The sequence below is a fragment of the Colletotrichum jinshuiense genome, chromosome 4, assembly GCF_051148585.1.
Source record: "Colletotrichum jinshuiense chromosome 4, complete sequence".
Taxonomy (NCBI): domain Eukaryota; kingdom Fungi; phylum Ascomycota; class Sordariomycetes; order Glomerellales; family Glomerellaceae; genus Colletotrichum; species Colletotrichum jinshuiense.
In genome coordinates, this window is record NC_139311.1 from 997,105 (window position 1) to 1,009,707 (window position 12,603).

Consider the following 12,603-nt stretch of genomic DNA (forward strand, 5'->3'; position numbering starts at 1 on the left):
CTAAGTTGGACATTTCGGCATTGCCGTTGGGTATGTGGAACTGGGCCGGACCAGGCTAACATCCCATTCTGTCAAGACTTTTGCGTCTGATGTCAAGAGATGGAGCTAAAACTTTGATCAGAGTCAGGGTTCAATGATGGCGTGTTCTGTGATCGGCAGATACAACGATCTGTCAATTCAGCGTTCCCCTTCACATCGTCGACACACGGCGAGGAACCCATTTGGTGGCTAGATCACAACCGTTAAGCCTAAGTGCTGCTGACAAAGCTGACGATAAAAATGTCTTTGATGACACAGGCAGAGACACCGCAAACTTAAACCGAGATTTCGGTAGTGACTCTTTCAAACACGCTTGATATCAAGTCTTTGGCAACGCATCCAACGTTTCCTCCAAAACAGGATGCCGGTGGAGAGTTTGACACTGGATGACACTGACAGCCACGCTAGGACCCGGAGTTGTTCCAGTCGCCAGGCGGCCAATCAAACCCCCCGTTTCTGCAGGTCATGGTCGGCTGACGCGGCATCCGCAGTGGATCCCAAGTGGGGGTCGCCATCCAGGACGCCGGCGCGGAGGCAGGACACTGGAGCAGTGCCGCTGCACCTGAATGCGAAGCTTCAAGGCTGCATCAAGGCGGACTCGATGCGCTGTACGGCCAACGGGGTGGGCGGGAACAGCAGATGAGATGGGCCCTTGCCGCCTGCACATGCCTGTGCCCATGCATCGTCCAGTCTCCCCCCAGCGGCTTGGTGCTTGGGTGGTTCTGCCTGGGCTGCGTTTTCTCGATTCCCGCCTTAATAATCCAAATCCTCGGTCCTTTCCTGCCCCTTCAGCCGGGGAATTTCACTTTCGGGGTCCTGGGTCAAGCCAGGTCCACTCCACTTTTCCCAGTCACGACCCGGGTCCAGTTCCACATCCTTCCCCCGAAAAATCGCCTCGTGTCCGTCTCGTCTCACCCAAACCTCACTTCTCCATCCGTCCCGACCCCCCCACAGACGACCACGCACTTGTCGTCCACCAATACCCGTGACACGGAGCGAAAAAATAAAAATAAAACCGGCACCTTCGTTTTTTTCTTCCCCATTCGCTAAACCAGTCGATCGATCGAAAACCGCATTCACTGCACCCCCGCCCGACAACCCGACCACCCGCGACAAGGCCCAAGTCCAGTGACTTGCCTGGACGAGGTCACGCGAGCATCGCCCACTTTACCCCTCCAGCAGCCGACCGTTGACGGTCGCCCGCCGCCGCCATGCCAATCCTCGGCGGGAAGAACAAGTTCAACGCCAAACCCCCGGCCATCCGCGTCGAGAAAGTCGAGATCGCCCCGAAGCCGCGCCCACGGCTCCCCCACGCGGCATCCTCCACCTCCTCCGCCAAAGCCTCCCCCCGCGCATCGCCGAACCCAAACAGCAAGTCGCTCCTCGCCCGCAAGAAGAGCGCCTCCCCCTACCCCTCCTCCTCGGACGAGAAGCGCACCGAGCGGAAGCGCAAGGGCGGCAGCGCGGGGCCCTCCCAGCCGAAATTCGACAACGACTCCGACGGCGACGACAACGACGACTTCGTCCTGAAGCTGGACCCGCGCAAGCGCCAACGCCTCGAGGACGGCCGCTTCGTCGACACCCAGCGCGTGCTGACCCGCTCGAGCGCCTTCAAGGAGGGGTTGCGGCCCCTCAGCCGGCTGATCCACGCGGCCGATATCACGAATCTCAAGAAATGCCCCAAGGCCAAGCGCGCGCTGGGCGCAACGGAGGAGGACGATGTTCGGGTCAGGCTGCAGTACCCGAGTAATTACGGGGCGGAAGAGTCAGTCACTTGCCGGGCCCTATTGTTCACGTCGCACTATTTGCTAACGGCCACGCAGCTACGAGCTTCTACTCGAGAACGGCAACATCGATGCCGTCGAAGACATCAAGAAAGTGGTCAGGTTCGTCGCCGATGTCTACCTCACCGAAGACGAGGCCAAGGACTTCACCGAACCCAACAACGGATTGATACGGCGACTGACCAAGGCGTCAAACACGAACGACTTCAACGGCTTCGTCACTGCGCTAAAGGATGCGAACAAGAGGATCCGTGCCCTCGCCGCCGACGGTACAATACGCAAAAACCTGGACAGCAAGCACGGGATACCGCGCGACCTCGTAGAGTTCATTCTCACCCAGGTATACGACCGCACAGTATCACCAGACGTCGAAAAGTTGAAGCAGTACAAGAACGGCACCGACAATGTCTATGGCGAGCTAACATACAAGTTCATCTCGCAAATCCTCCAAGAGCGGACCCGGATGACGTCGGACCAAGTCTTTGTCGACCTGGGCTCCGGCGTGGGCAACGTCGTGTTCCAGGCAGCGCTGGAGATTGGCTGCGAGAGCTGGGGTTGCGAGATGATGGAAAACCCGTGCGACTTCGCCGAAGCGCAGGAGAAGGAGTTTGGCGCCCGCTGCAAGATGTGGGGTCTGCTGCCGGGTCGCGTCAACCTCGAGCGGGGCGACTTTACGAAGAGCACCAGGATACATGACGCCCTTAAGCGTGCCGACGTCATCCTCGTCAACAACCAAGCCTTTACGCCTCAACTCAACGCCGAGCTTGTCAACATGTTCCTCGACCTGAAGCAAGGCTGCAAGATTGTGTCTCTCAAGTCGTTCGTCAACGATCAAGGAACGCGCAACGCTAACGATATTGCGAGCAACATTTTGGAAGTCGAACCCTTGACGTACCCGGAGGGTGGCTACGTCAGCTGGACGAACGCCGGCGGTAACTACTGCATCTCGACGAAGAAGTAGAGCACTAGCCATTATGATCAGCATCAGTCATTGCGCTGTATGATGTCCCACGGGGCTTGGGTGTGAGGATGAGGGGCAGTGTCTGATATAAGCAGGACCGAGACGCAGTATGCGTTCGCTGTACATTGTGCATGGAACAAAAAAAAAACGAAACGAGAAAAAAAGGACATTGGCATACGGTGAGGAAATAGCGTTGGGTTTGTTACCTGTAGAATTTGATACTCCATAGAGCGAGCTGGGCAGACAGCAGATAGCAGAGGGGCATCGTGGAGCGCGGGCTTGTGATTTTGCCGGGCACATATTGAATAGACCGCATCGTCAGCGCTCGTTTGCGAGGTTCATGGCGTCGGCCTCCTGGGCCATCCTCTTCATCCAGCGGTCGACGAGCTCCTTGTTTTCCTTCTTGACCTTGTCCCTCTCCTTTTCGGCCATGGCCATCTGGAGGTTTATCGTGATCATTTCATCCTGGACATTCTGTAGAGTGCACGAGTCAGCTTTCCTTCCCGCCCAAACATCGTTGTAGAGCCGTTTGTGCGAGGTACCTCGACCAGTTTCCGCTTCTCGCGAAGCTCGTGCTCGCGATCCCGAAGCTTCGTCGTCAATGACGTCTTGTCGGCCGCAAGATCCCTGACCTTCTTCGAATCCTCCTTGCTCTTGACGCGCAGGGCCTGCACCTCGTCCTCGGCAACCTTTGCCCGGTCTCGTAGTGTGCCATTTGACCGGAGGGCCTCGGCGAGTTGGAACTGCAGCTGCGCGATGCTGGGGTCAGAGCTGGGCTCGGCTGTCGTCTTCGTGGATGATCTGTCGGGGGCGCTCTTGTCGGGGGCGATCTTGGACTTGAGGACTTCCTTTTCGGCCTCAAGGGCTGCCACACGGTCGGATAGTTGGGAGCCTGTGGAGGGGTGGAAGGAGTCAGTAATCGGTGGGTTCTGCGCAAATAGCGGGAAAGGTCCAGACCAGAGTGAAGTGGTACGGGTTACGCTTACAGAGCTGGATGATCTCGAGGTTCACGGGGCTGTTCTTCTCTTGCTCCCGGATGGAGGCTAGATATTCGGAGCGCCAGTCGGGCATGGTGTCGGTTTGGCGGGGAAAGGGAGAACGTGGGGAGGTTGTCGGTTGGTTACATTTATGAAAGAGAGCTGGAACAGGCTTTCTTATTGCGGCAGTATTTGAAGAAAGGATTTTCGAGTGAGTGAATCCCGGTAAGGACCCTTAGGTCGGATTGGTGATGGGGGGGACTGGGCGCATGCGTTGCATTCCTCACACACACACCGCCGACAGCTTCACCGGAACGTGTGCAGCAGGCTGTCGCAGCGCATCATCCGCTCCGGGACCAAAGGGGCCTGGCTTGTCTTATCAGTGTGTAGTGCTGTGGTGGGGTGCCATGACGCAGTTTCCCTGGGCCGGAGATTAGCCGCACCCCAGTTGACTGAGGCGGCTCGTTTCGTTGATTCGTGGCGTAAGCTCCAGCCAAGGTAAGGTACATCCAGCTAAGCGATAGCTCGGCGGGAAGCTCATGCCTCAACACGCCGCCTCTCTCTCATCTCACACCTTGGTCTCAGTGCATCTCGCATCAACGCAACAACACAGCCACCCCCGGATTTCAGACCTCGGAGTTTGGAGAGCGAGACGCAAAGATACAGACTTGTCGGCAATGAGAAGATGATATGATGGAAGCGTCTCATCCCGCGGCAGGATGGGAGAACGTCGGCGACAAGTGGTATCGCAAGATCCAGCTCTACACCGAGGTGTTTGACCAGGACCTCGACCTCGACAACTACGTCGTCGCCGGCGCCCCTTATGGCGGGGCCCTCGCACTTTTGAGGGATGACACAAAGATTCAGGCCTACCGCGCCAACAAACCGTCCTCCTCGAAGCCCGGCATCGACATCTACTCGTACGCCGGCAAGCTCCTGCGGAGCATCCCGTGGGAGCAAGGTTCGGGCTCCATCAAGGGCTTGGGTTGGGCAAGCGTGCAGGGCGGGGAGGAGAAGCTGTTGGTTGTCAGCGTGGACGGCACGGTGAGGGTTTATGACCTGCAAGGCGAGTTTACGCAATTTACGCTGGGGAATGGCGCAGAGGAGGTGGGCGTCGTCAGCTGTCGGTTCTACGAGACGGGTATGGTGGCGCTGCTGAGCAGCAACGCGCTCGTGTCGGTTACGTCGTACGCGGAGCCGAGGCCGAGGCTGCTTGCGAGCCCGCCCGAGGGGCAGGGCGAGATCCACGCTTGGGCTGTCGTTTCGCCAGACCACACGCTCTCGAGGTCTGTAGAGGTACTGCTGAGCATTGGTGAGACGATATACGTCGTCGATGCTGCGGACTGCGAGGATAGGTTCCTTGACATTGGGCCCTTTAGCCACGTCAGCGTCTCGTCAGACGGAAGGCTCATTGCGCTATATACTAAGACGGGCAAGGTGCATGTTGTGTCGAGCGATTTCCAGGAGCGGCTGGTCGAGCACGATTCGCAGTCCAGGATTCCTCCCAAGTACGTCGAGTGGTGCGGGACTGACGCGCTTATTGCGTGGGAGGACGAGGTGCACATCATCGGGCCGGACAGCGCAACGGCCGAGTTCTTTTACGATGGCCGCGTTCATGTGGTTTCAGGTGAGTAGACCAACGACGTGGATATGCCATTTATGCCCGAGAGACTGACAAGAAGCAGAACACGATGGCGCGAGACTTATCACAAACGACGTCTGCGACTTTTTAGAACGCGTCCCGGGTGCCACGGAGGACGTCTTCGGCACCCGCGCCGAATCTTCCCCGGCCTCAATTCTATTAGATGCCGTCGGCCAGCTGGAGCTCCAGTCCCCCAAGGCCGACGACTACATTCAGCTCATCCGCGCAAACCTTACGGAGGCCGTCGACACGTGCGTCAACGCCGCCGGCCGCGAGTTTAGCATACACTGGCAGAAGCAGCTCCTCAAGGCCGCTTCGTTCGGCAAGTCCGTGCTAGACATCTATAACAGCGACGAGTTCGTCGACATGTGCGAGATCCTACGTGTGCTCAACGCGGTACGATTCTTCGAGATCGGACTGCCGCTCTCGTTCGAGCAGTACCAGCGCCTGACGCCCGAGGGGCTAATCAAGAGGCTCATTAACCGCCACGAGTATCTCTTGGCGCTCAAGATCGCGGGGTACCTACGTCTGCCCACCGATCGCATTTACGTTCACTGGGCGTCTGCAAAGGTCCGCTCCGGCACCGAGGATGACGACACAATCTGTAGGTTAGTCGTTGAGCGGCTCTCGGGCAAACCAGGTATCTCCTTTGAAGAAATCGCCCGCGCGGCCTACGACGAGGGAAGAGGACGCCTGGCCACGGAGCTACTCAACCACGAACCCCGTGGCGGCCGCCAGGTGCCTCTGCTTCTCAGCATGGAGGAGGACGAGCTGGCGCTGGACAAGGCCATTGAGAGCGGCGACACGGATCTCATGTACACCGTCCTCCTCCAACTGAAAAAGAAGCTGCCGCTCGCCGCCTTCTTCCGGGTGATAAACGCGCGGCCGACGGCGACGGCCCTCGTGGAGTCGTCTGCGGCGCGCGAGGGCGACAACGCCCTCCTGAAGGACCTGTACTATCAAGACGACCGCCGCGTCGACGGCGCGAGCGTCTTCCTCCGGGAGTCCCTCCACCAGCCCGACGCCCGCACCGCGTCGGACAAGCTCGCCCTCGCCGCGAAGCTGCTCTCCGACTCCAAAGAGGCGTCGTTCGAGGTGCACGCACTGAAGGAGGCCCAGACGCTGTTGAAGATGCAGGAGGCGTTTGACCGCGATCTCACGGACACGTTCACGGGGCTCAGCGTCAACGAGACCATGTTCAAGCTCATCAGGCTCGGGTACCACAAGCGCGCGACCAAGATCCAGAGCGAGTTCAAGGTGCCGGAGAAGGTTGCATGGTGGCTCAGGTCAGTTCTTCCCCGCATTCCCCCCCCTCCCAATACCCCTCTTCGTGGTGCTATTCTTGTCGGGGGATTCTTTTTTGGCCCCCTTGCCAAGACGGGGTTATGCAGCTGCTAACCCATGCCCTGCGTTTCTAGACTACGCGCCCTCGTTGCAAAGAGAGACTGGAATGAGATTGAGGAGCTCGCGAAGACGAGAAGGAGCCCGATTGGGTGGGAGGTAAGCATCCTCCTCCTCCCCCGTGATTCTACCAGGTCACATTTCACAATTGCTTTTTTTTCTTTCGGGGCTATCATGTTTTATTTTGAGTTCCTGTGACTATTCCTGGCGGCTCCGTGTGACGCCGGATGGCAGGGACCAAAAACAAAAACAAGAAAGAAAAAATATTGGCGAAGACGACGAAGACTAACTCCAAGCGCCACAGCCGTTCTACAACCTCACGCTGCAGGCGGGCAACCCGCGGCTGGCGGCGGTCTTCGTGCCCAAGTGCACGGGTCTGGAGCCCGGCACGACCATCACCATGTACGAGAAGTGCGGCATGCGGGTCAAGGCGGCGGAGGAGGCGGTGAAGCTCAAGGACGCCGAGGCGTGGGGCAGGCTGCTCGAGGCGGCGGGGCGGGGCACGCAGGAGGGGCGGGAGATTGAGAGGATCGGTAGCGCCGTGTTCAAGAAGTGAGGCTTTCGAACCGTTGGGGCGGAGGGGCAAGGGACGGGCGGGACGGTTGATGGGAAAGGAGATTTAGAAAAATTAGAGAGGGGGTGGTGGTTAGGGGGGGGGGAGGGGAGTCGACGTCTAATTCCCACCATACCTACGTAATCTGACAGAATTAAGGTGATGATGCCGCGCCGTTGTGAGATTTGGAGAGGGGGGAAGTAAGGTCGCATTGGGTCCGATGTGCGATGAGAGGGGGAGGGGGATGGGCGATCCGGGGTAAGCTGGCCTGGCTGCAGGGCGGTGACTGGGATCTCCCCACCAGTCTCTCTCACCCTCTCGCGCGCGTGTGTGTTGGTTGCGACTTTGTAGTGCGGTATAGAGTTTGCGTTGGGCCAGGGATATTTTGTTCTATTTGAACCGCCCGTATCAGGCCCCCCCGGGGAGCATGACATGTACAGCCGCAGACTTCACGGCGTCTACGATGTGCGGAACAACAGTGAAAAGGATATCGAATGCCAGCGCCCCACCCCCCGGGCCGCAGAGCGCGGCTATTGAAGGGGGAAAGTGAGGGGGGAGCCTCTGTTCGGGGCGTTTTGTCCGGCGATGACGGGGAATATCAAATTAAGAATTTAACAATATTGCAAGTCTCTTTTTCCCTTTCTTACTATGCACCATAGTAGGCGGCCCATTTCCTGATTTCGGCTCGTCCCGAGCAGGCGTCGTACGGCCAAATTCCAGTCACTCAGTCACTCAGCCAGGTCACCAGATAGTCGGGTCGTCAGGTAGTCTGGCAGTCGGGCAGCCAGGCAGTCAGGCAGAGGTCAAGTAGCGCGCACTTGGAGCTCTCATCAGGAATAGCCGCCGAAAAGGCCGCGTAAGGGAGATGGAGAGGGACACACACAGACAGACCGAGGAAGGAGGTCAACACGTGCGTGGGCCACGGGAGACGGGCACGCCGCCGCGCCGCCGCGCCGACACGGGCACACGCCTTGGGGGTCTGGGCTCTTGAGCTAGCGCGGTGGGACTGTTCTGGAAGCACTTTCTGTCGTTGCTGCTATTGCTGCTGTTGTTTGTTGTTGCGTTTTTGTTGTACACACGACGACGATGTCAATGAGTCTCGGAGCACCGAGCATATCGGAGATCATTCCAGAGCACATATGGAACCCCTCTGCCCTCGTGCCCCTCCGTTTGGCACAGCTAACGTGCAGGATTGATGTAATGTGGCCTCAAAGAGGAAGGCATTGCTGGTGCATCCTGGGTTGGACCCGGGGCGGGACAGGCGGGAAGAGGTCTTGAATCAAGTAGGGTTCCGGGGGGGAAGCGCCGCCGCCCTCAACCCCCCATTGACAATGTCAAAAAAGCATGGAGGAGATGGTCCGATATGCGTGACAGATGCGTAAGTTGGATGAAATTTTTTTGGTGAACTTGTTCGTTTAGGAACGTTGGCGGGGGAGGAGAAAAGGTACCGGTATTGAAGCAAAATGGCCTTTCCCGCCAGACATGGTTTTACGTTGACGCTTGCGGATGGGGGTGTCGCACTAGCAGTAGAGTTTAGAAGGTTCCTTTTTCTCCTTCTTTTATTGTGACGCACAGGTAGCAGGTAGAGGTGAGAAGGGGGGTCGAGAAACAAAACAGCAAAAGCCAGAGGATGGCCGGAATCGTCAAACACCATCAGCGGCACCCCCGTACCTTGTTGTGCCTGAGATGCCCCCCACCTCCCTGAATTCAAGAGAAAGCAGTACGTGGCGTCTTCAGTGAAAGAGAAAGAGAAAGAGTGCTGTCAACTTTAACCGGGGCGCTGGGAATGGGGGAGGCGAAGGGGGGGGGATCTGGATCTGCATGTCTGGGTTTATGGGAATACGCATCGGGTAAGGAGAGATCAAGGCAACATAAGGGAGGGTTAAGAGATCGGAATATCTGGGAACAAACCCGGAAGAATATCCTCACAAAGAAGGATATGTGGGACGAGGACGGACAGTGTAGGGTCCATCGCGGCCGTGGTCCCGGAGAACAATCGGAAGGCGCATGAGGAGATGGCGTGAAAAGGGTCTTGGCAAGTGTGTTGCTTGTCATGGCAAGCAGGTCGCAGACTTGGGGGGTGGCGAGGACAGACGAGGTTCCCGGCTGTGGAATAAACAACGGGCTGTGTCGAGTCGGATTCGGATCCCCGTGTTTCTGATGAAGCTCCATGTCTTCTGGATTTGTTCTTTCTTCATACGATCCAAAAAAAAAAGTTTGGGTGGTCCGTCCTAGCGTTCGTCATTGTTCTTTGGTACCCAGCGCCGTGGTGAGCCGGAGGAGGCTCGGGATAGCGGAGGACGGGCCGGGCGAGTCATGGGTGGAGGGGGCGAAGGACGAGCCACATTCCTGGAGGCGGTGGGTGACATTCTGCACTCGCCAGACAGCTTGCACGGGATGGCATCAACGAGACAGGAGAACGGCAAAACGGCAGCGAGATCATGAAGGGAGCCTGCGATGCTGTGCAGGTGCCCTGGTGTCGTGGGATGCACTGGGTACAGACATAGTGCACGAGGGGCCGAACGAAGTGTCGTCGTCGTTGTGCAAAGCCGACTGAGCCTTTTCTGCTGGGCTGGGCTTTTGGCGAGGGGGCGAGCTCTTTCAAGACGGATCATGGCTAGGCCTGTCAGGTGAAGGAACGCGGTGAGAGGGACGGAGATGGTGGGCGGGTCTCGGACGCCTGGACAGGCCCAGGCGGTCGAGGACGAAGGAGGAGTGACCAGGGCACCTCGGTGAGCGATAGGTACATAGGCCAGGTACTGTGCTCTGGAGTATCCAGCGGGCCAGGGCAGGGCGGCGAGTGTGGGATCTAGCCTGGTGATTGCGTTAGCGCGAACACCCCCCTGAAGAATTAGTGTCCAACATGCTCCTCGCGTGAGGTGGCTGATAGTGGAAGAGGGCGGCACATCTCACGCGGTGCCCTTCCCATCGCGGGTGGCCATGGTCAGCCGTCACTGGGCCTCCCCCGCCGGAGGTCACTTAACATGCAGCTGCAGGCCCAGTGAATGCGCCGGCGATGTTGGTTGGCTGCATGTCAAACCATTCCCGTTTACGACAGCGGTGCACCAGGCGGGCGGGCGGGGGAGAGGGGGGGAGAGAAGTGGACGAAGTATGGGACGCGCCGAGGTGAGGTGCAGGCCAGGAAAGTGAGCCGACAAACGGGCATCTTGAATGCTGTGGTCCGGTCCGAGGGAGGCTGGTGCAGCGGTGGTGGTGGTTGTCGTCGCCGCCGTCGTCGTTGTCGTCGTCGTTCATGGCAGAGTTTTTAATCAAGGTGGAGAGGCGACGGCAGAGCCGGGAATAAGATGCAGTAGGCTGAGACGAAGAACCCTCTTTTATCCCCTTCCTTCCCTGTCCCGCCGACTGGTTCTGCTCTAAATCGGCCGAGATCTCTCGGTTGTTACAATCCAAGGCCCGGCAAGCTGCGGCGACATGTTCGCGATGGGGCACGCACACGCGCACGAGGCGACCAAGGGAAGGGAAAGTGCCTCACTCCCACACCCACTCCTTCCTCCTCTTGCTGCTCGGATTCGGCCGCTTTCTCGCCACCCGTATTCAAGCAGCGCCTGCCCGCATTGAGTGATTTGCACCACCTCAGGCCAATCCACCTTAACTCAGGCACGCACGCGCAGGGTAAGGTGATGAGACGATCTGGGATGTCGAGACAGAGGGAGATACGAACAGATGCCAATGGATATGATGTGCATCCTGGCTTGGTGGTGTCAACGACCCCCTCCTCTCCCCATGCACACTCTGCTGCTCTACCAGCCCCCTTTCTCTACCATGCAGGCCCATCAGTCATCGTGAGCAGCCCCGTACCAACAACAGCGTGGTGTCCCAAAGCAAGGAGATGGACGATGCATAGACCGCTGCGCGGAGGGATGGATGCACGCTTCTCGTCTTGCGCCGCAGTTCCGTGCTTTCCCCCGGACGGACGAGGGAGGCAGCACGGAGAATTGCAAGCCCCCTCTATTACCCTTAACCTTGGGACGAGGAGGGTGCGTTGCTCCCGTTACTGCTGCCGCTGCTGCTGCTGCATGTTGGCGCTTGGACAGTTTCCCTGCATCTCAGATCTTGCTATGGAGTACCTAGTGTGCACCTCTCTCACCCTCACCGAGCTGCCCCTCGGTACAGCTCCAATGTCTTGCTCCAGTACTCGGATTTCCTCGGGGTACCTAGCAACCAAAAATCTGCCCACGCTACCTACCTACCTATCTCCTTACCTACCTACTCGACCTCACCACGAGGAGCAGGAGGAGGAGGCCGTCAATGGCATGTCTGAATTATATATATCTCCTCCAGGGCAAGGCGCCCGTGAATGGATGCATGCGGCGCATCTCCTCCGTCTGTCCGTCTCCTTCCAATGCGGCCTCCCGGAGATGGCCTGCCACTGAGACTGTCGACGCATATGACCTTGCCATACCCCCCCGTGCCCTGCTGCTCCCGTTGCTTCTTCCATTATTCTGTACATGGCCGCCGAGGATCCTTCATCGACTTGGCTGTAACGCATATGCATGCCAACATACCGGTAGGTATCCACGGCACCCCCGTCCTCTTGGTAGCAGAAGTCCCCGAGTCAATTGCTGGCGATCGTCGGCGGAAGAGACATAGGGTCACCAACCGCCGCTATATCATCATCATTGTTGCCATCATCACCAACAACAACGGCAACATCATCGTCGCTCTCGGTCACGGCATTTCAAACAGCCACCAGCCACGCGGGCGGACCATCCCCACCAAACTTTCACTGCCCACATTCACTGGACATCTCTCTCACGCTCACGCTCGCAGCATCAAGTGAACAACCACCCTCTCCTCCTCCCCCCCTGTTCCCTCCATCAAGCCTGTCCCGTGTCCGGGCCTAACCCGAGCTGACCTAACCTCGTTCCCTGCCGTTCAGAATACCCTGCTCGACCCCTACGGCACTGTCTCTTGCTTTGCTTCGAACGTCGTCATTATCCCCATAAACGCCCCCCCCCCCTCGCAAGTCACCACCAAGCAAAAAAGAGTGGCACGCGCGCCAAAGAAAACCTGACCGACTGGGCTGGACCCAACCTGCTCACTCCTAACCCTGGCCTGCACTACTGTGCCCGGCCTGTCCCTGGGCCCTTGCTTCATCGACAGCAACAAAGCAACGGCCTGCCCGCCAATCTCGCTGGCCCTGCTCTACCGTTCTCCCCCAAGCTCCGGACTGCCCTGCCAAGGTACCACCCAGACCCAGGGCGCTGACAAGTACCTGACTCTCT

The 12,603-nt window shown here is 58.4% G+C and overlaps 3 protein-coding genes across 3 annotated transcripts; 2 read left to right on the forward strand and 1 right to left on the reverse strand.

The window, feature by feature from the left end:
* Positions 1 to 1,250: 1,250 nt before the first annotated feature.
* On the forward strand, positions 1,251 to 2,784 carry EsH8_IV_000260 (histone methyltransferase DOT1; the record flags this gene model as incomplete). Its single annotated transcript, XM_083265150.1, has 2 exons — positions 1,251 to 1,804; positions 1,863 to 2,784. The coding sequence occupies 2 exons, from the start codon at positions 1,251 to 1,253 to the stop codon at positions 2,782 to 2,784; spliced, it is 1,476 nt and encodes a 491-aa protein (XP_083124045.1).
* A 318-nt stretch (positions 2,785 to 3,102) lies between these two features.
* Positions 3,103 to 3,855, reverse strand: EsH8_IV_000261 (autophagy-related protein 16; the record flags this gene model as incomplete). The annotated part of the gene is made up of 3 exons (XM_083265151.1): positions 3,103 to 3,258; positions 3,327 to 3,676; positions 3,771 to 3,855. 3 exons carry the CDS (start codon positions 3,853 to 3,855, stop codon positions 3,103 to 3,105), a joined length of 591 nt encoding a protein of 196 aa, XP_083124046.1.
* Positions 3,856 to 4,451: 596 nt separating this feature from the next.
* Positions 4,452 to 7,360, forward strand: EsH8_IV_000262 (tethering complex subunit VPS16; the record flags this gene model as incomplete). Its single annotated transcript, XM_083265152.1, has 4 exons — positions 4,452 to 5,388; positions 5,447 to 6,689; positions 6,822 to 6,903; positions 7,109 to 7,360. 4 exons carry the CDS (start codon positions 4,452 to 4,454, stop codon positions 7,358 to 7,360), a joined length of 2,514 nt encoding a protein of 837 aa, XP_083124047.1.
* Positions 7,361 to 12,603: the final 5,243 nt, after the last annotated feature.